This window comes from Rattus norvegicus, chromosome 12 (assembly GCF_036323735.1).
Source record: "Rattus norvegicus strain BN/NHsdMcwi chromosome 12, GRCr8, whole genome shotgun sequence".
NCBI lineage: Eukaryota > Metazoa > Chordata > Mammalia > Rodentia > Muridae > Rattus > Rattus norvegicus.
The window spans coordinates 46,098,511-46,120,956 of record NC_086030.1 but is presented as its reverse complement, the minus strand read 5'-3'; the positions used below and the strand labels follow the sequence as shown (position 1 = coordinate 46,120,956).

Below are 22,446 nucleotides of genomic sequence, written 5' to 3'. Positions count from 1 at the left end.
CCAGATCACAATTGCCACTTCGTGTGATTTGAGGAGAGTGCCGGCCTTTTCAAAACCAAGCTTTTGCATAAACATCCAGAGACCCTAATTCCTCTGAAAGTGACCGTACTGTCCTCATCTGCCACACACTGGCTGAGTTTCAGGCAGACTTGTGATTTCTGGCCTGCAACACCCCTGTCAGCTGACAAGGTTTCAGGTGATAGAGTTTTAGTCTCTGGTTCATGGTGCTTTGAGAGTGCTGGCACAGGTCTCCAAGGGGCAAACTTCATCAGTGTTGAGTCCATTCCGGATGAGCTGCTAGGAGGTGGGGTGCACAGGTCTTACAGGGCTTGTTCCAGCCCCTTCCTTTTTGCTAACCCCAGGCCTTGCAGCTGTGAGGTGGGAGCCTCCACGTGTGTGATGCTTTCCCTGGCCATGCTCCTGGAAGTGCTGATGCAAGTGAAACTCCTGCATCTTGACAAATCCCCCCTTCCTCCAGGAGTTTTCTCAGGTGTCTTAGAAGCAACCTTGACTTTCCGCTTAGCACGTTCTGTCCTATATACTTTGCAAATGCTTTTTGATGCCTGTCTCCTTCAAGTTGAGTCTTGCCTCTCAAAAGATACGCTGAATTCCTAATCTCCGGGACTTCAGAAAAGGATGTTGATTGGAAGCAGTTATGGTAATTGTGATCGGTAAGGATGAGGTCACACTAGAGTGTAATGTGGTAGGCTCTTATGCTGGTGTGACTGGTGTCCTTGGAAGAGGAGGAGGAGGAGGAGTTGGAGGACACATTGAGGTGAGCATGGCCATGCCGTATCAGGGATAGAGGTGTGTGGTGAGGGATGTCAGCCTTCCCAGCATCTGCCAGCTAGAGAAGGCTAGCAAAAGAAAGGAGAAGCACCTCTTCATTGACCCCCATGATTTTGGAAGCCAGGTCCCCACAACTTTGAGGCAATAAATTATTATTGTGTTAAACCTCGCGTACTGGCCTCCCTAGGAAGCCACAGACACTCTAAATAAAGTTAGAAAATGAGATACAGAGAAAGCCCTGTGTTTCACAAAAGATGAAGGCTGGGTGTAAGTGAACAACAGTGTTTTACAGGGTCACACATTTGCAGATCCCCCATCCCCACCCCGCTCTTTTCCACTCCTTGCTTGATAACAAACCTCTCTCTGGGAAACACCTTGTCCTGGACCATATAGCTGTCCAAGGTGCTGAAGCATCACTTGGGGATGGTCCAGAATTTCCAGATTTAAGAACAGAGAGAGAGGAGGGCGGCCTTGACCCAAGGGGAGGAGGAAGCACACATGTGTAGAGACACTGACAGAAGGGGAAACTTCTGAAATAGTTTTCAAATAATTTTGGGAACCAAGAAGGAGACAAGGAGAAATTAATGAAATTTGAGCATTTGAAGGGAGAGTGGTAAGATGGTGTTCTTGGGTTTGCTTTAGAACAAACATTACATGGCCGGCCTCATTGAGTGGAAGGTCTTTTTATATATCTATACCTATAGATGTATATTTATGTATTATATGTAATATATCAATACCAATATATATTACTAATCAATATATGTTAATATATTAACATACATGCACATATATTTATTTATATTTATTTTATGGTCCCCTTTGAGGGAAAGCACTGGATGGTACTGGATTCACATCTCCCCACAGTCCTAGCAGGAAGAATGGGTCGGGCTTTGGGGAAGGGGTCAGTCAGTGGAGAGGTCACAGCCCTCTGTCCCCAGGGATCTTCATAAGCTTCATCGTGCAGCTGGCCTGGAAGTTAGACCTCCCCAGAAGGCATGCTGCTCTGGGTGGGAATCAGGAGTTCAGCATCATCAACCTGTTCAGTTGAGCAGGTTTTCAAAGGTGAGGATCTAATATGCCTTTGTCAAGGCTGCAGCAAATGGGGTGGGGCTGAAGATGCAAACGAAAGGAGAGAGGGGAGGGGCTAAAGGAGGCTCCCCTCCCCCACCCCCTCGAGACAGACCCTGGTGGAAATCTTTCTCAGCAGTGGCTGCACCATTTAGTGTACACTAGGATGAAGGTATGAAGCAGTACAGCCAGACCTGCAGGGGTCTGCTCTCCCTTCCCCTTCAAAGTTCTTTAATACCTCTCTCTCTCTCTCTCTCTCTCTCTCTCTCTCTCTCTTCCCTCTCTCTCTCTCTCTCTCTTCCCTCTCTCTCTCTCTCTCTCTCTCTTCCCTCTCTCTCTCTCTCTTTTCCCTCTCTCTCTCTCTTTTCTCTCTTTTCTCTCTCTCTTTTCCCTCTCTCTCTCTTTTCTCTCTTTTCTCTCTCTCTCTTTTCCCTCTCTCTCTCTCTCTCTCTTTTCCCTCTCTCTCTTTTCCCTCTCTCTCTCTCTCTTTTCCCTCTCTCTCTCTCTCTCTTTTCCCTCTCTCTCTCTCTCTCTCTCTCTCTCTCTCTCTCTCTTTTCCATCTGGAAGGGGAAATTTTTTTCCAGTTCATTTTTCCCTGCATCCTTTGCAGTTAGGTGTAGTCCTATGACTGAGAAATCTAGGTGATGAGGTTTTATTCTCCCTCCTTCATTGCTCCTCCCTCCCTCCTTCCCTCCCTCCCTCCTTCCCTCCCTCCCGTGTGTATATGTATGGAGGTCAGAGGGAAATCTTGGAATCCGCCAACCCTCTCCTTCAACCCTGTGGGTCCCAGGAATCCGACTCAGGCAATCAGGCTTGGTGTCAAGTACCTTTGACTGCCCGTCTATTTACCGCTTTGAGGTTTTAGAAGTGTGGAGCAGAGCTGCTGAGAAGGGTGCTCACCACACTTGGGTGTGGGCACTTTTACACTTTGTCTACTGCCTTCTGCCTCAGACCTAGGACACGGGTATGACAGTTAGAGATCTGATGGCCATTCTGGACCATGAGGTGAAATTGGTGTTGGTCAACTGAAGAAACAGAGTAAAGTGGATCTGTGGTGACAAGTTTGAGAGTCATTTTTATCCACCCTCGCTTAGCCTTCTTTAGTCTGTAGGAAAATGTAAACTTTGATCTTTTTTAAGTCACTGGGTGTTTTGTTTGTTTGTTTTTGTTTTTGTTTTTTTTTTTTTTTTTGGTCCAGGCCTCTGTGTCAACCAAAAGAAGTACCTCTTTGACACCGTGAGATGGAAAGAGTAAAGTAAAATGAAGTCTTCAATAAAAGTATCAACGGACTCGAAGAGAGAAGACCTGATTGGGTCCAGAGAGGTTAGATGCACCGGAACTGGGGCTTGAAGATCAAGGGAATATCTATCAGCCCCAGGTGTGTGTGTGTGTGTGTGTGTGTATATACAGGGAAATGACATAGAATGTTATTCCTGAACAAAGGAAGGTCAGCTGGGCTGCTGAAGGTCTGAACCAGCAGGATGCCAGTTATCAGCATCCTGAATAAGTTGTCTTGTAGGCCATGGGTATGACTGAAAGATGCTCGGCTGGGAGTAGGGGTTCGGAAGTCACTGTGTCCAGTATTTAACAATCCGGATCAATGTGGAGAAAAATCAGCGAGTGGGGGCAGGGCGAGGAGCAGAGTGTTACAAACTGTCAAGCCTTGATCCCCTTCCCAGTGTCATCTCTTCATGTCTCAGCACCGTGGTGAGAGGTGAGAAAGGCTTCTGTGGACCATCCTGGTTTGAGCTGTCACCTCTCCAAGCTGTGGAGAAGACGGAGCCTGTTCTCTAGGTCAGCATTATCACAGGCCTCTGAGTACTAGAGATCTAAGTCATCCTGTTCTTTATGGCTTTCTTGTTTCCCACCCCAGTTTTCCTTCTTAAATGTACTATCCCTCATTCCTCCCTTATCATGGATGCTCAGCACATACAGACTGATTCTGAAGAATCATTGTCTTGCTCCCTCTCTGTCTCGAGAAGTGCATCTGCCCAGAGAGCAGCTTTGAGAGCTCCAAGTCTCCCTTGGCCCCCCCCCCCATTGACTTGTCCTGACTCCTCCATGGGCCCCCATTGACTTGTGCTGACTCCTCCATGGGCCCCCCATTGACTTGTGCTGACTCCTCCATGGGCCCCCCATTGACTTGTGCTGACTCCTTCATGGGCCCCCCATTGACTTGTGCTGACTCCTCCTTGGGCCCTTGTTGACTTGTCCTGACTCCTTCTTGCACTTCTGGAGTTTGGCTTGGTTTTGGTTCTGATTACTCTGGCCCAACCCAAACTCTATGTTCATTCTGACCTCTTTGGATCTAAACAACACCCAGTCCTTGCCAGTTCTTCCTGGGCTGGCCCCAGCTCAGCCGTCAGATGTCATCTTGTAACAGGAGCTCTGTCATTTTTCTACTGTGTATATGAGACTCAGTGGCTCATAAGCTCCTGGGAATTCTTGCCCTGGCCTCCCATTTCTCTGTGGGAATGCTGGGATTATGGACACTTGGGTTCCACATCTGGCTTTTGTTTTTCTTTGTGGTTCTGGGGATTTGAACTCCAGTCCTTGTGCTTGCCCACAGAGTCCCTGCTCCATGTCTTGTTATATTTGCTCCATGCAGGGAACTCTGGGGATGAATATTTGACATGATTTGTGAAATAGACCCATTTGTGGCTTTAGATTTCTTTCTTAAAAGAAGACCCATAGCTTTCAGGAGGTTCCTAGGAAGTCTACAATTGCCTTGTGAACTGCTATAAAGGTGGCTGATAAGAGAAAGGCTATGCAAAAAGTAGATTTGTGGCCCTTCAGGTTCGGTCTTGGGAGGGAGAGGGACAATGGTGGGCCATGTCTTCTGCTGGGTTGATTGGGAATGTTTTAAAGTTGGACTGGGACAACAGATACACAGATGTATACTCTGTCAACGTCATAAACTTATTGGCTCATACATTTAACCATGCATGGTTAAAATGTATGGTGCTTTGAAGTGGGGGGGGTGGTAGCAGCAAACTGAGGCAGGTGGATTGTGAGTCGCAGGACATCTTGGGTTATATAAACATGTGTTGTCTCACATACACACACACACACACACACACACCTCTAAAACAAGCAAAAACGGCACATCTGTAAATCTGCATAGAAACTGGTACTGGATTTGAAGAATGCAGAATGAAATAAGATAGAAATATCTTGGTCAAAACTTCTATCTTCGTGAAGTGTTCTATAGAAACTGAGGTAAATAGAATATTTTTAATGTGTTATAGGGCTAAGTGGTGATTGTGGCTGCATCGCCGTGGGGAAATGGCTCACAGTGGTGCATGACTTACAGGGGATATTTTCAGCCTTTATGGGTCATTGGGCTCAGAGATGGGAGTCAGGGGAAGGGACCCAAAGGCTTTGAAACAGCCAGATGATGGAGACCTTTGACCCCCGTGTCTCTGCTGAAAGGAATCAGAGGTGGGGCAGGAGGGGCTCGAGAACCTGGGGTTATCAAGGCAAACCTCCATCGGCTCTTAGGCGGGACTTACTGAAGTGGAGAACTTCCTCTTCCGGCTTAGTGGAGGATGACTCGTTGTCTTCGATGTCTTTGCTGCCGGTGGGCTCGTCAGAGCTGGGGTTCACTGACATCATGCTGCTCTGGGGAGAAGAGCCCCCACTGGTCCGAGTCAGGCTGAGGGCGGAGCCTCGCCTGCTGGGTTTTCGGGTGGCTAAGCTGCGGATGGCAGGGGCTTTGAATTTCTTGGTCTGAAGGAAAGAGAGAAGAAAGAAGGATGTGAGAAAGGATGAAGGAAGATGGGAAGGGGGAGGAGGGAGGGAAAGGAAGCCATAGGGATGGGAACAAGGGCAAGGGAGAGAAGGAAGGTTGAGGGGCAGAAGGGGGAGAAGGAAGGGAGGAGGAAGGAAGGGAGGGAGGGAAGGAGTGAGGAAGTAAAGAAGGAAGTAGGGAAGGGAGGAGAAAGTGGTATTTTGAGTTGCTGCAGAGGTTGAGGTGAGGGTCAAATGATGCTAATTCCTCCCTGGCCTCCTTCTGAACACCATGGGCGCCTGCTGGACCTGAAGCAACCAAGCCCATCAGAAGACACGGGAAGTGCCCTTGTTTCTTACTAATAATCCTGAGAGACAGTCTCTCACTGACAGCCAGAAATCTCCACCACTCTCCCAGTGGAGCTGGGGTCACAAGCACACAGCACACACATTGACCTGCCAGGCTTTTGATGGAGGTGGTGGGGATTTGAACTTGAGCCTCTATGCCTGTGCAGCAAGCCTTCCAACTCACTGAGCCATCTCCTCAGCCCCAGAAATAATTTCCCTTGAGAGCTTTTAAGATCAGAGTGCTCGAGAGACTTGGGTTGACAGCCTCTTTATAGGAAACTCATAACCTCTAAGGTCCTGGGGGGCGGGGCGGCGGGGACCCTACAGCTAGGGTCCTGTAGGCTGTACTGAGATTTATCACCATGATGCTAGGTTTGCTGCTGGAACTGACTGCTGTTGATGTGCAAGTGTGTTAGTCATACTTTGCTCAGCTGCCTTGCAGGGCCTTGACTATAGGCAGAACTTCTCTGCTCTAGAAGCACAGGGAGAGGGAGAAGATGGGGGGAAGGAGGAGAGGGGTGATTCCTTACCTCAGATTTCTTTCTTTGCTTTGTTCCCTTACCCAAGGTTTTATTTTTTGGGGTTTTTCTTTGTTTGTTTTGTTTTTTTGGCAAAATTTTGCACAAAAAGGCTTCAGCATGGGATGGGTGGGTGTGGGTGTGGGTGTGGGTGGGTGGGTGGGTGGGCGGGGGGTGGCGGAGGGGGCTGGAGTTTGGGTTGGTTTATGCAGTTCTCAGAGGCAGCGCACAGAGAGGACAGTGAGGGAGGGAAAAGTCAATCAACAGTGAGACCTTACGTCAGCCAGGAGGCTTCCCTTGCCCTGATTTTGTAGCTTGGAGAGGGGGTGGGGTGGGGTGGTTGTCAGCCTGACAGGAAGCTCTACAGCTCCTGCCACCCGGTGAGAGAGGATGTCAGAGCTCAGGGGCCGCCTGTGCACGTAGAGGTCACCCCTTCCTGCTTCAGCTGCCACTTGGCACTGGAGAACAGTCTTTAGACCAACGCCATTGTTGAAGGCTTAACGGCCCGTGTCTCTGGGGGCAATCAAGGGTCTGGCAAGGAGCCTTGAACTCCCCACCGCGGGGCTAGAACACCCTGCCTCAGTTTCCCCATTTATAAAACAATGGGGAATGGACCGAGGTGGCCACAAAAGGACCTTTGTGCCTGCAGTCCTCCCCTGAGCTGGGATTTCATCTGTGTTCCTAAAGTTGTCCATTAATCGACATTCAATTAGCTGCCCCAGCGGGGCGGGGAGTTGGGGACCTAGAGGAGGGCTGACGCTTCTGATTTGTTGAGAGCCGTGGGGGGACAGGGATAAACTGTTGGGAGAGGTGTGGTCGCTCCAGTGTGCTGCCCACCCTTGCCCTTTGTCGACTCTCCCTGATTTAAGTTTGCTCAGCAGTGATGTGACTCGGCTGCCATGTTCTGCCGCCTCAGGAGGGCCTGGCTTTCCCCCCTATCTTTCTCTTTTCCTTTTCTGTAACAGGGGAAGCTTTCCTTGAGTGAATCCTTATGCTTTTCTGAGAAGCAGGGGTTGGATGCCCACTGGGAGACATGTTTAGCCACTCTTTTTCTTTTTGTTTTTAATTATAAACTTGGAGAAAAACCTATATGTTTGAGCCCTGGGCTCCCGTTTGCACGGGGGTAATAGGGATTCCCCAAGTCTACCCTTTCCACATGCTTCATTTTGCTACCGACCTCACCACTCCCTGCTGTGTTCTAGGCAACAGGAGTTTTGTTTTTTTGTTTTTTTTTTGTTTTTTTTTTCCATTGACAAGATTTCCCCTCTCCAGGAATGCTGCATGCTACTGATGATGTCTGTGCCTTCCAAAGACCCACTGGGGGACTGTTGGCTGCGGTCTCTTTCGAGATCTTCATTTTACAGAGGGATAAACTGAGGTCAGGTGAGAAGAAAAGGTTCATCCAAGGTCACAAAGTAGATGGAGCTAGAGTGGCTGCTCCAGTGTTCTGCCACCCCTGGCGTGGACTGCACTACTGTCAGGGTCTGCTGGAGATTTGCTTGTAAGAATTCCACAGTAGCATTTACCGAACATTCTGGAAGGACACGTTTTCCCCCACTGAGGCTCATGGTTTCTCCTGCTTTGTGTATCTCTAGAGATAGATGTACACTGTGTCTCCATAGCAACTTTGTGTGAGGAAACATGGGCTCTTGCTTTTTGGGTCTGTGAGGGTGCTGACAAAAAGAGCAGGATGTGGTAAAACGGTCCTGTAGTGGGGACCGTGACTCTGAAGACCCCCAGGTTGAACACACAGGCCCAAGGTCCAGCTCTGCGACCCCATGCACGTCGCTCAGCCTCTCTGAGCTTCAGCTACTACTCCCATCACTGCGTAAGAATGGTGTCCTGGAGGACATTAAGAGCAGCATGGAGCAATGTGTGTGTGTGTGTGTGTGTGTGTGTGTGTGTGTATGTGTGTGTGTGTATGTGTGTGTGTGTATGTGTGTGTGTGTATGTGTGTGTGTGTATGTGTGTGTGTGTATGTGTGTGTGTGTATGTGTGTACTCTCTCCTCCTAACATGCTGGGTCTGGATCTGGAGATCGAACTCAGGACATCAGCCTTGGCTGCAAGCCCCCCTTACCTCTGAGCCATCTCGCCTGCTTCCGTCTTCACACTTTAAAGTGCACTTATCCTTTCCCTGAGCTCACTGGCATGGGGTAGGTGGAGGTGGGTGCTGGTTTGGTTCTGAGGGTGAGGGGGCATGGTCTGTGTGCACCTCAGCTGCACAGCTGTGCACCCCAGCTGATAGTGGCTTCACCTGTGCTTGTTGAGTAGAGGGATTCATGAGCTTTGGGGGAAAGGCAGAACTTTGGGTTGAGGATAACAGGCCTCGAAATACCTCTTGACAGTGAAGACGCGTGTGGCCTGGAAGACTGTCTGGGGAGTGGGGAGTGGGGAGTGAGGGGTGAGGGAGAGAGGGAGGGAAAGACAGAGACAGAGAGAGACAAAGAGAGACAGAGAGACAGAGAGACAGAGACAGAGGAAGAGAGACAGAGAAAGGAGAGACAGAGAGACATACACAGAGAGAGACAGAGATGGAGAGAGAGCCTATTGGTTAAAGGAAAGAATAAAATGAATTTGTTTCCTTCTTGATATCTCAACTAAGCAGCAGATGCCAATCGAACCCCTCCTCCCCTTTCCTTTCTTCTTCCAGTGTGTCTGGGCAAATGTCATTTTTCCTATAATCCCCGATAACCATTTTAATTAAAATTTATCAACAGCAACAAAACCAACAAACCAACCAAACAACAACACCAAAACCAAAAAGACCCCAACAACCGTTGGCATGTGGTATTTCCTTTGCTTGGAGAACCACTCAGACAGCCACCCAGACAGCCATCCAGACAGCCACCTAGACAGACAGCTAGATAGCATCCCAGACAGACACCTACACAGCCACCTAGTCAGACACCTAGTCAGACACCAAGACAGTCTCACAGACAGCCACCCGGACAGCCACCCAGCCAGCCAGCCAGCCAGCCAGACATAAATAAGCCTTTCCCTTCAGAGACTGTGGGACGCCCACTTCTCCCCCTGCCTGAGGCCTGGGCTCTCATATGAGTGTGGACTCTGGTTACCTTGGGTGCCGTGACGAAGTGATCCCACCTCTGCCCCATGGACTTGTCCTTGTTAATCTTCTTTATCGTGCTCTTGCTGCCACCGGGGTCCCTGTGTGAGGAATAGCTGAATGAGTTTCAATTTGCAGAGTCTTGGTTTAGTACAAGGCCCCGCCCCTCACCTGTCCCCTATGGAAACATAGATTTGGGCTGACTAGTGGCTGGTCTCTGGGATGGTTTTCTCCCCTGCTGCTTTTGAAGTGTGTGTGGGGCAGTTCTCCATAGATGGGTCTTTTGAAGGGAACAAACTGAAGGCTGAGAGGGACCACCATTTCCGAAGTGAGGACTGAGGAAGACGGGATACATTTGCATGGATTCTGTATCTATTTGTGTTCTGGACTTGGACATCATGGAGTCCAGGGTCTGACTGCAGTTATGCCAGGGCTGGACCTGGAGGTGAGCTTATTTCTGGCTGTGCCTTGTGTGTTGATCATGGGCAGCAATGTCAGGAGCACAGCACAGCACAGCACAGCTGGGGATGGGGGGGTGGGGGCGGGGAGAGTAGGCAGGGGTGTGGTGAGCTACAAGATGAAGCCCCTGGTCTGAGGTTTACTGGTGAGTAGTTATGTGAGAGGCTCCATGTCAGATGCTCCCGGGCACTCACGGGGTCATCTCCGTCACTATCGTCACTATCTCAGTAAGCCAGATTCATTATCACCCCCTATGCAGCCAAGGAGAAGACCAGACGCAGGGATCCTTGCCCCAGGGCTCTGTGCCTCTCTTATACCATGATCTTGAATTATTATTATTATTATCATCACCATCATCATTATTATTACAATGCCCTCCTCCTCCCTGAGAATGAGTTTCAGGCCTTACAACACCATGCCCTCCCCAGGTGGGAACTTTCTGGATAAGAGACTAAATCCCCGAAGGGCTCTGTGGGTGATTGCTCCCTTACAGCCATGTCATCGAATTTACCATAGTGGGGTTCTTCAGTGGGATACGCTGCACGTACCCGTATAACTATAACCCTTCCAATGGGTTCGGGGAAGGCTCTTATAGTGAAACACACTAACGTGTTGAATATAGTATGTGGATATTTAAGACTCTAAAATTGGAGTTCCACGTTAAGCTTCAGTTTGGTTCATTTTGGATTTGGGTCTGATTTCATGACCAAAGGAGTTCTGAAAAAGCTGAGATCAGGGGAGCCTTTAGATTCTGAATTTAATGGTTATGGGACCTTGAGTCTTCACTGGTTCACAAGTGGGTAATCTCACTGTATGATCTAACTACCCGTACAAACAATCAATTGGCTTATCAAATTTTCTATCCTATTCTTTCATTATCTATCTTATCCATCCATCTACTTACTGTCTACCTATGTTTCCATCCATCCATCCATCCATCCATCCATCCATCCACTCATCCATCCACTCATCCATCCACCCACCCAGCCACCCACCCATCCATCCACCCATCCACCGACCCATCCATCCACCCATCCACCCATCCATCCATCCACCCATCCATCCATCCATCCATCCATCCACCCATCCATCCATCCACCCATCCATCCATCCACCCATCCATCCATCCATCCATCCATCCATCCACCCATCCATCCATCCACCCATCCATCCATCCATCCATCCATCCATCCATCCACCCATCCATCCATCCACCCACCCAGCCACCCACCCATCCATCCATTATCCATCTATCCATTATCCATCCACCCACCCACCTAACCACACACCCATCCAGCCTCCCACTCACCTACACGTACCTCTTCACACGCCCATCCATCCATCCACATTCCTACTCATTCATACATCTCATCATCCATTCAACCATTCCTTTAAAGCCCTGTTTTCTCTGCGGGATAGTTTTGGGTGCAGGAGACCCGTGATGTACTTGGCTGGCTCTCAGCCTGTATGGAGCAGGGATTTGAGGGGATGAAGTGATCAGAGCGACTTTGATGGCTGGGGTTGGGGGATGTCATTCAGTGTCCAGGCTTGTCAGAGTCTGCCCGCAGGATGGCTGCGGATCAAAGTATTCAGACACAGGGGAGGAGAATAGTCAGATGAACTGAACTTAAGGCTGGCTTCTTATGAGTAGCAGATCCACAGGCTGTCACCAATAAGGAGAGGGGCTCTTTTGCCCCAGAGGCAGGATCTGTTGGATGTCTAGGAGGTCATAACCATGATATAAGAACACATTTCAGAATGGGAACGGGGCTGAGGTGGGGGCAGGATATGCCTCCAAGCCTTTTGTAAGACTTTATATTTGAGTAACACAGTAAAGAGTTCTGAATAATGAACAGAGAAGCTCATTTGAGTCCGTTCTGCTTGCTTTTCCCTCGAGTAATCAAATTAGGGAATGTTTAAAACCCAACTGGAGGAGGGAGCCCCTCTCCAGCCTTATGCAGCGTTTAAGCAGCGGCCCTTCTGAAGCCTGGTTGCAAGCTAACCAATAGGCGGCCTTGGTGTTCCACGGTGTCTTTCATGAGCCAGGGCTTCTGGCTTTCTTCTTTGCTAAGGCAGCCCCCGCTGAGCTGCCAGCTCCTTCTTGAAGTTCAAAAGCAACACCCTTTCCCTTTCAAAATTAAATCTGGGCCCAGCCAAGCTTTCGAAATCTTAAATATTCAGGTCCAGTCGGGGAGATAGAAGCCTTCCGCTAATGCCGACGACTTCCGAGGCGACCTGAAGTCTATTGCAACTTCAAGCGGCAGGCTAAATGAACTAGAGAAGCAGCCGGATCCCTGCAGACCTGCTGCAGCCCTCGGCACCGCCTCTGCAAAGCCATTGATAAAGGAGAGGCCAGGTTAGACAAGCTTGGGCTCTCTGATGTTTCGCTCTCAGTAGCAAATAAACCCAAAAGGAAGATCAGTGGGCGGGGAGGAGAGATCAAACGCAGCTGGAGCGGGGAAGTCCACTGCTCATCTTGCTGATGAGGCTGAAAGCCAGTTGGGGAACCTTCTTTACTAGCTCTGTTCGCCAAATGGAACCCACTACCCTCACCTGTGTCCCCGAAGTCCTTTGTCTCTCTGTGACTTACTTTGTTTAAAACATATATGAGCATAGAGTGACCTCCTTGGGCAAATGGTCTGCTAGCCAGATTCCATGTTCTGCTTGGCTGAGAGTAGGGACTTGGGTTAGGCAAGACCTCTCCCTCATGGCTATAGCGAGTGATGGCTGGTGTTGGATACAGAAGCAGACCCAGAAGCCAGCTTCAGTGGCCGGGAAGAGGAAGTGATGGTTGTTCAGTTGTCACATCTGACCGGCTTACTGACTGGGGATCTCAGGCGGCTGTCTGTATGTCAGAACCTGTTGTCGGGCTGGAGTCTGCCTGACCCAGTGCTTTTTACGCGCGCGTGGTTTTGCACAGGGCTGCTTAGCTTCCCCAGCCCCAGGGTCTCCATCTGTAAGATGGGGCTGGGGATATTAGCTGGGCCATGAGATTGCAGTGGATGTGAAGAGAAAATGGCTCTCAAATGGGCGAATTCAGCTTGGCTATTAGCAAGGATAACAGCCTTTCTTCTCGGAGGGAGCTGACAGTAGTGGAAAGCGAGGTGGGGTGGCCAGCTCTCAAGGGGAGAGAGCTGTGATTTTCAGACCATAATTTCCCCCTGCTGACGCGGTCTGGGGGCACCTGTTTCCCAGAAATCAAGGGAAGAGAGCATTCGGCAGAGGCTCAGCTCTTTAAGCTGCGTCCTTTGAGCATATTTTGCTCTCGGAGGTCACTTGACGATGTCTATCTGTCGGGGCAATCAGAGCAATTTTCTCCAATGCTTTGCTCTCAGTCCCCCAGCTCTAACTCTGGGTGAAGCGCCCTCTTCTCAAGATGAGAATCTCCTGGGTTAGGTTAGGATACGCTTGGGGAAGAGGAGGCAGGAGGAAGAGGTGCAGATTACACACACCAGGGAGGGTCCAGTGGTCCAAGCTCTTGGGCTGTTTCAGGCTGGGTAGCCCTGTCCTGCTTCTTCAGAAATAAAGTGACCAGATGATCCTGCTGTGTTCTTTCCTGAGACGTTGGCTTGAGAACCACAGTGGGAACTGATATTGTTGCATTGGCTTGGGAGAGGAGAGCGTGTGTGAGTCAGATATTTCTCCAGGAAGCCCATCCTAGGAGAGTTTTCCTCGATGATCAAACTGAGAAGCAAGCCTGTACCCCATCACAGCCAGAGCACCCATCGTTCCTCATGATTTTATGAGTGTTTTTACCTGCACGCATGTCTGTGCGACTCACAGAGAGGTCAGGGGAGAGTGCCGTAGGTGGGTGCTGGGATCCAAACTTTGCTCCTCTGCAGGACCAACAAGCGCTCTTGGCTTCTGGGTCACCTCTCCACCTCGCCATCGCCTGGGCCTTTGCGAGTTTTCTGTGGTTTGCATCCTCCAGCCCCTTCCTTGGGACAGGAGCTCCAATGGGTAGTGGGGGTGGGGGCACTTCTTTTGCTGTGATGTTCCCAGCAGTGTTTGGGAGCAGACCCACTCGAGAAGAGAGCCCCGTTTAAATATAAAAACAGTTACATTAGGAAGCCGCTGCTCAGGTGCGCTGCTCAGAATGCTGCTGTGTCTTTCACAGTGGTGAAGCGACTTAGACTTGGAAAGATGTTGAGTCTGTTTAGTTATTGATAACCTCCGAGGCAGGGAGGATCTGGATATGGACGGGTGTGTCTTCTGTTAAGTCAGACGGCATGCATTTAGTTGCAAAATTGCACCTGCAGAAATTCTTTTAAAGATTTATTTACGTATGAGCACACTGTCTCTGACACACCAGAAGAGGGCACCGGATCCCATTACAGATGGTTGTGAGCCACCATGTGGTTGCTGGGAATTGAACTCACGAGCAGCCAGTGCTCTTAACTCCCGAGCCATCTCTCCAGCTCCTGAAACTATTTTATAAGAGAAAACTTGCTGTATGTTTAAGGTTGAATTGGAGCCTGCGGGATCATGTTCTGGAAGCCTGTCCCCACCTGGTGGTGCTGTTTGGCTTTAGGAACCTTTAGGAGGAGGCCCTACCTGGTGTTGAGGGGTCATTAGCACTGAGTGTCTGGACTCTTAATAACAGTTAGATTGCTGGGAGCTAGATAGAATGCAGATTCTTAGCCCCGCCCATAGCTTGAGAAACTTTCCAGTCATGGGGTTTTCCACAGAGTACAAAGCAAGCAGCATATATGTGACCACTAGCTTATGAAAGCCAATCTCCCACCCAGCTGGTTTTCTGACAAAGCTTACACCATTTTTTCTGGGACAGCCTGAGGTAACAAGGCTTAATTGTGCGTGTGCCATGTTCTTCCTGCACGGTAGATCAGTGGCTGCCTTCTCCCTCTGTTCCATGGGACTTGCCATCACTGGTGAGGACCGGTGTAGCCATCCCCCCCCGCATCTGTATATCTGTCTGTGTGTCTGTCCGGTCACCATGGATCTCATCTGTTGGTGGTAGAATTCTCCTCCAATGCTAATTCTTTCCTAGCTTGAGGTGTCTGAGATGCTGATGGGCTTGGCTCCAACTGTGCTTTAATTAGAGATTTTTATCTTCAAAGTCTGTCACAGAAAGAATGTTCACTGTGTTCCTAGATCTCTTAGGGGGATTCTTTTTCTGTGTAGAAACATCATGACCAAACATCAAGTTGGGGAGGAAAGGGTTTATTCAGCTCACACTTCCACATCACTGTTCATCACTGAAGGAAGTCAGGACAGGAATTCACACAGGGCAGGAACCTGGAGGCAGGAGCTGATGCAGAGGCCATGGAGGGTGCTGCTTACTGGCTTGCTCCCCATGACTCGCTCAGCCTGCTTTCTTATAGAACCCAGGAGCACCAGCCCAGGGATGACCCCGCCCACAGTGGACTGGGCCCTCCCATCAATCACCAATTCAGAAAATGCCTTACAGCTGCATCTTATGGGGGTATTTTCTTAATGAAGGTTCCTTCTTTTAGATAACTCTAGCTTGTGTGTAAAGCTGGTGTAAGACTAGTCAGTACATTAGACGTGGACTTGCCTCATCTTAAGAATAACTCCTCTGGGATAGGTGATGAAACAGCCCAGGGGCCTTAACCGACTTGCTAAGATCGCACAGTTAGCATGTGGCAGGTGTGGACTCACCTAGGTGTTGGCCCTAAACTTCCCACCTCTTCCTTCAGTACTGGGGGTCTCAGCTAGGGCCTTTGCACGTGATCAACTGGCTAAGATGTATACCTCAAGGGCCCTTTTTCGTTGGTTTTGAGATGTATTCATGCTAAATTGCCCAGGAGAGTTCTTGAACTTGAGGTCCTTCTCTCTCAACTATGGCAATGAGTTGGGGATGCTGGGCCAATTACGCCAAAACCCTTGGCTGCAGTCATTCAAGTCCACCTGGGTTTTAGGAACACACCCTCAAGGTTGGGAAGTTCGAGTGATGAGTTGTGGTCGTTGTCACGTGACCTTCCAGAGACAGAGTAAGCATCCAGGAGGAGGCATCCTGTTTTCCGGGTAACTAAAATGTTTTTAGGTACTTCCCAGAGAATTTAACCCTATAATTAACAACAATAATAACATATCTATATGGTGGTTGCTGGGGCCAGATTGTATGGTTTCCCCTGGCTATTAAGAGCTGAAGCATGTTGCTTTTGTGTTAGTCAGGGTTCTCTAGAGTAACATGACTTACAAAGTTAACCTCTCTCTAGATATATAGAAAGGGGATTTATTAGGATGACTGACAGGCTGTGGTCCAGCTAATCTGACAATGGCGGCCTATGAACGGAAAGTTGAAGAGTCTAGTAGTTCAGTCCATGAGGCTGTATGTCTCGGCTGGTCTTCAGTGTGCACCAGGACCCTGAAGAAGCAGGCTCTCATGCCGATGAAGAGCTGGACTTGCCAGTGAGAGCAAGGGCAAGCAGGCAGTGGGCAAACGCTTCCTTCTTGTGTGTCCTTGTGTAGGCTGCCAGCAACGGCATGGCAGAGGGGTATGTGCTTCCCAGGCCACATCTGGGTTAAAGCTGGCTTCCTCCTTCACAGATCCAGGCTAGGAAGTACATTTTCCTACTTTAAATTAAGCAAACGTCCCTTATAGAAGTGACCCTCCAGTTTTGAGGTTAATTCCAGAAGTAGTCAAGTTGACAAGAATATCACAGCCTCTCTCAACTCCAAGTTCAACCACACCACACCACATTCACCATCTTGAAACGGCCATGGTGAGGTTTTCAAATCATGGGTCTCTGAGCTCTGGTTTTTTTAAGATTTATTTAATGTATATGAGTACACTGTCACTGTCTTCAGACACACCTGAAGAGGGCGCCAAATCCCATTACAGATGGTTGTGAGCCACCATGTGGTTGCTGGGAATTGAACTCAGGACCTCTGGAAGAGCAGTCAGTGCTCCTAACCGCTGAGCCATCTCTCCAGTCCCGGGAACAGGTAACTTAAAGCTCTGCAATCATGTCTCCCGCTCCGAGCTTGAAACTTCCTACATAGAGGGAAGGGTCCACAGATGACAAAGCCAGGCAGATCCTTCAGATGTCATCTCCCTCTGGTGCCCAGGTCTGGTCCTGGTTCTGTCTATAGAGAGCCAGACATGTTTAGATCTTTGGTGGATTCTGCCCTGATGCATGCTGCTAAAATACTGGCTCCTCTGAGTGTGACCTTACTTCTTTTTATTGATGGTGACAACTCGTGCCCCTGTCCTGAGCACATTTCTGAGAGCAATCAAAGGCAGTGTAGGTTGACTGTCATATCATTCCGACGCAAGTCCTCCATGATCAGCTTCCTTCCTTGTGGAAGAAGGGGTGTCCATGTGTCAAAAGAAAATTATTGGGGCAGGTGATGTGCTGAGGGGCGAAGTGATGTTGGGTATCTTTGGGCTCAGAGGCTTGTGTCTTTAGACAGTACAAGCAATCAAGTGTGGGAAACAAACCTCCATGTTGCTTTGGCCTAAAGTTGTGATTCCCAGAACCCAGCCCCAAGAAACCTTTGCGATTGGCCATGAATGAGATGCACCTGGCTTTCTGTGAAGCATGGGTTTTAATGTGGAGAATTTGGGAACAGTGCCAGTATCTGTCCATAGAGACTTGATCTGCTTCTTCATCTACTCGGGAGAATTCCCTGCAGGGAATTCTTTTCTGCGTTAAGCATGCAGTGCTGTGGAAAGATGATCACACGTTGCTGAGGATGATGCTGTACTTGTGTGCGTATTCACAAGAGGGATGTGCCACAAAGATGTGGGACACAGCACCTTACACCCTTACGGAGGGGTTTGCACACAAGGCAGGGATTTCCAACATGGTGGCAAAACCTTCACACCTTATATATTTACAATGTGGGGTTTGGGGCAAGTCTTTGCAAGAGAACACCATTTTAACTTAAGCTTGGGCAGTTTTATTTGAAAGGAAGATAGATGATTCATGAATGTATTTTTTTAATGAATTGATTTTTGGTGTGTGTGATGTATGCCTGTGTGTATGTGCATGTATAGGCGTGTGTGGGGTACATGTAACTCTGTTGGTGCATGCAGAGGTCAGAGGCTAACAGTGGACGTCTTCCTCCACTGCTATCATCCTGCACTTGGAGCTCACCATTTCGTCTTGGCAGGATGGCCAGCTAGTCCTGGAATCTACCTATCTGCTCCTCAGTGCTGGGGTCACAAGCATGAACAAGCTGGGGCTACATGCCTGGATTTTTAGTCAACTGTGGGGATCTGAACTTAGGTCTTTGCTTATACAGAAAGTACCTAACCTACCACATCTACTCTGTCTATTCTCTGTTATTTTTCTTTTTTTGTGAGCCAGTTTTGCTGACTCCAGGACTCTTGTCCCTTTTAAGGGGACAAAGGAGCAACTTAGGAGTTCCTGATGGGCTAGCTCTCCGGGTCATTTCAGCTTCGTTCCGTTTCTGACCCAGCAAGGCTATGGAAGTGGAGGTCTACTTACCTCCAGATGATGCTGTACTTGTGTGCGTATTCACAAGAGGGATGTGCCACAAAGATGTGGGACACAGCACCTTACACCCTTACGGAGGGGTTTGCACACAAGGCAGGGATTTCCAACATGGTGGCAAAACCTTCACACCTTATATATTTACAATGTGGGGTTTGGGGCAAGTTTTTGCAAGAGAACACCATATTAACTTAAGCTTGGGCAGTTTTATTTGAAAGGAAGATAGATGATTCATGAATGTATTTTTTTAATGAATTGATTTTTGGTGTGTGTGATGTATGCCTGTGTGTATGTGCATGTATAGGCATGTGTGGGGTACATGTAACTCTGTTGGTGCATGCAGAGGTCAGAGGCTAACAGTGGACGTCTTCCTCCACTGCTATCATCCTGCACTTGGAGCTCACCATTTCGTCTTGGCAGGATGGCCAGCTAGTCCTGGAATCTACCTATCTGCTCCTCAGTGCTGGGGTCACAAGCGTGAACAAGCTGGGGCTACATGCCTGGATTTTTAGTCAACTGTGGGGATCTGAACTTAGGTCTTTGCTTATACAGAAAGTACCTTACACGGAGGACCATCGCCCCATCCCTGGGAAGTTATTGTTTTTTTTTAAAGATTTATTTATTTATCATATACAAGTACACTGTAGCTGTCTTCAGATACACCAGAGGAGGGCATCGGATCCCATTACAGATGGTTGTGAACCACCATGTGGTTGCTGGGAATTGAACTCATGACCTCTGGAAGAGCAGTCGGCGCTCTTAACCACTGAGCCATCTCTCCAGCCCCCTGGGAAGTTATTGTTAAGGTCACAGTACTTATGCAAACTCTGGAAACTACACAGACATTTTGAAATGACTGGGATGACATGGTTAGGAGAAAGCAGTGGGAGGGGAGAGTGCTTCCCAGACACCAAAACTTATTTCAGACACAAAGCCCATTGGAATTACTAGCTTTGGGGTAGGTGACTGGTTTATGCTCATGGCTGTGTTTGAGATGAGTTTATACCAGTTCTTGGGTTGATAAATATTGATTGCCAACATGAGGGGACTGGGAGTTTCCTAGGAGATCAATACTTTATACCCACTTGGTGTATCTGTGGGGATGTCTCCAGAACATGAAGACTTTCATTATTTGATGGATTCAAATTTTTGAATGCGTTGCGTACACGCACCATATGCAGCTAACACAAGAGGAGGCCAGAAGAGGGCATCAGATCCCTTGGTCTTGAGGCACAGACTTTTTATGAGCTGCCATGTGGATGCTGCTAACCAAACCCTGGATGGCTGGAAGAGCAGCTGCATTCTTAACCAACAAGCCATCTCCCCAGCCCTGGGTTCAAACTCGACTACAGAGAGACAGTAGCATTGTGTAGAGAACTGTGGAAGGTGGAGCCTGGCTGGAGGAGGTAGTTTGGGGGGGGCAGGACCTTGGGGACATGTGTCTTGCCTTTTGGTCATTTCCTGTTATATCTCAGCTCTGCCTCCTGCCAGCCATGAGGTTGGCTGCTCTACCAGGCCCTCCTGTGAGGATGGACTTAGACCTTAGATGCTGAGTGAAGCAAACTTTTCTTCCTTATTGTTTCTGTCACATATTTTGTCACAGTCCTGGGACAAGGACAACTTATGAGGTGGGGATGGGACTTGAGGGACTTGAGGTGGTCAGTGTCCTTGGGAGGAAGGATTTAATTAAGACTTGCAATTTTGGAAGAGTGGGAGAGTTGGATTCACTCGAGAGGTGGGGCTGTGAGAAGGGCTCAGTGTCAGTGCACTGGGGCTGCAGGTGAGGAAAGCTAACAAGGGAGGAGATGGAGAGCCAGCCTCTCTCAGTGTGAGTCTTCACTGTGCTCACCCAGTTCCTCAAGTCGTTGCTGTTGTTTCACTCTGTCTAATATCTGGGACTCCCAAAGATAGCATCTCTATAAGCTGAAAACTGCCTATAGGCTGAAAACTGTCTCTACAGCTCCTGAAACCGTGACCTCAAAGCTCTTGTATGGGTCATCCCTCTGGCAGTGACATGGCTTACATTTTCAAGACTTAGTCAAGATTCTCTGGAGTTTCCATCTGGGTGTACCCAGTTTTTCCAGAGGTCTAAGATATCTATATCTATATCTATATCTATATCTATATCTATATCTATATCTATATCTATATCTATATATATCTCCAATGAGCAAAATTAAACTAGCCAGCCAAACATTATCCAATTAACTAACAAACCCACCAACCAACCAACCAATGAACCAATCCAACTAACCAACTTATACAGCAATGAACCAATAAACCAGCCCAACCAACTAACTTACCAACCATCCAACCAATGAACCAACCTAACCAACAAACTTAACCAACCAACTAATGAACCAATTTAACCAGCCAACTCATCTACTAATAAACCAATAAACCAACAAACCATCCCAAGTATATACCAACCAAACGAGCAATGAACCAACTCATCCAACCAATTCACCCACCAACCAACCAATGAATCAACCCAACCAACCAACTTACCCACCAACCAGACAACAAACCAACCCAACCAACCAACTTACTTACCAATGAACCAACCCAACCAGGCAACTTAACCGCCACCAAACCAATGAACCAACCCAGCCAACCAACTTACCCACCAACCACAACCAATGAACCAATTTAATCAACTAATTTACCCGTATCCAACTGATGAACCAACCAACTTACCCACCAACCAATCAACAAACCAACCCAACCAGCCAACTTACTCACCAATGAACCAATAAACCAACCCAATTTATCCTCCCACCAACCAACCAATGAACCAACCCAAGCCAGCAAGTAAGCAAGTAAACAAAATTCCCTTGGACTAAAGGAGAAAAAACTGAGAATGAGGGGAGAAGGAACAGCGAAAGGACATGGGAGGTGGCTAAGGTGAAGGAGTGACCGGGAACAATGCTGAGGAGACACAGTGAGAGCATGAGGAGGCCCAGAGAGAAAGCTGTGGGTCCACAGCATGCTGGTATAGCTTGCCCATTTCTGTGGTGTAAATGGTCCCACTGAGCTCTATCATGTTGCGATACGGCACCAGGCAGGGATGCTTGTAAAGACGTGTGTAGAGTGGGCTCTCAGGAGAGGAGAGGAGCTGGCTCCAACTCACCTGGATTTACACCCTCAGACAGCATCAACTCCTAAGGCAGACCACCCATCAAACAAACCGAAGGGAGGGAGGGAAGGATAAGGTCCCCGCCCCTTACCACCACCAGGGCGAGTGCCAGGTTGTAGTTGGGTGCAGGGCTGCTGGGCTTACTTGGGGTTCCAACAGGCAATCACAGGCCTCATGGTGTGGTGGGTGTGGTCGATAGTCAGGGCCTCTAGAAGCCAGTGGAGAGCACATAGCTGGCGGAAGAGGGGATCCCTGTGGAGACAGAGGAGTACCTTTTTAGAACACTATTCACAGAGACTGCAGCTGCTCTGGCTTCAGTGGGTGTGCTGGCAAACAGGTAAGTGGTTTGTACCCATTGTGTGCGACATGCCCATTGGTCCCACTGTGCATATGAGGACACTGGAGGTCAAGGGGCTTAAGGAGGTCAGACGACCATGCCACCGAGCTAGCAAGACTGAAAGCGTGAGAATCCTGTTCCAGTTCCTCTGAATTTGAGTGTCGTGGGTGGAGTCTCTCCTAGCTAGAGGTCATGACTCAGGCAGATAAAAATGAGAATTTGAAGACGATTAATATTACACTGATGTCTGATAATTATTCTGATTTTTTAGAAACACAGTAAATAGCCTGAGGGTGTAAGAAAGCCTGGAAATGGGAAGCAGTATTAGAAGGACTGAAGTGTAGCTGGCGATTGAAGAAAAGTACACCGGGCACATCATTCAACAATGAAAGAAAACACACTGCTTAACAGTACGTCTGATTGGCAGTTGTGATCACTGGGGACCCCGTACTATCAACAGTGGACTATATGTCGACTGTTGTACTTTCTCCACATTATTTAAGGTTCCCAATAACCTGGCGGGGCATGGATTATTACCTGTATTTTAGA

General features: G+C 48.6%; 1 protein-coding gene across 2 annotated transcripts in view; it reads right to left on the bottom strand.

Annotated features, from left to right (window-relative positions):
• The window catches only part of Ccdc60 (coiled-coil domain containing 60), a 165,685-nt gene that overhangs the window by 20,122 nt on the left and 123,117 nt on the right, over nucleotides 1-22,446 (bottom strand). For both annotated transcript variants that reach the window (XM_006249464.4, NM_001034945.2), the window contains exons 5-7: nucleotides 21,705-21,812; nucleotides 9,532-9,622; nucleotides 5,374-5,590 (exon numbers count right to left, since the gene is read on the bottom strand). In XM_006249464.4, the coding sequence (XP_006249526.1) occupies nucleotides 5,374-5,590; nucleotides 9,532-9,622; nucleotides 21,705-21,812 (416 nt within the window). The remainder of the gene's footprint in view (nucleotides 1-5,373; nucleotides 5,591-9,531; nucleotides 9,623-21,704; nucleotides 21,813-22,446) is intronic.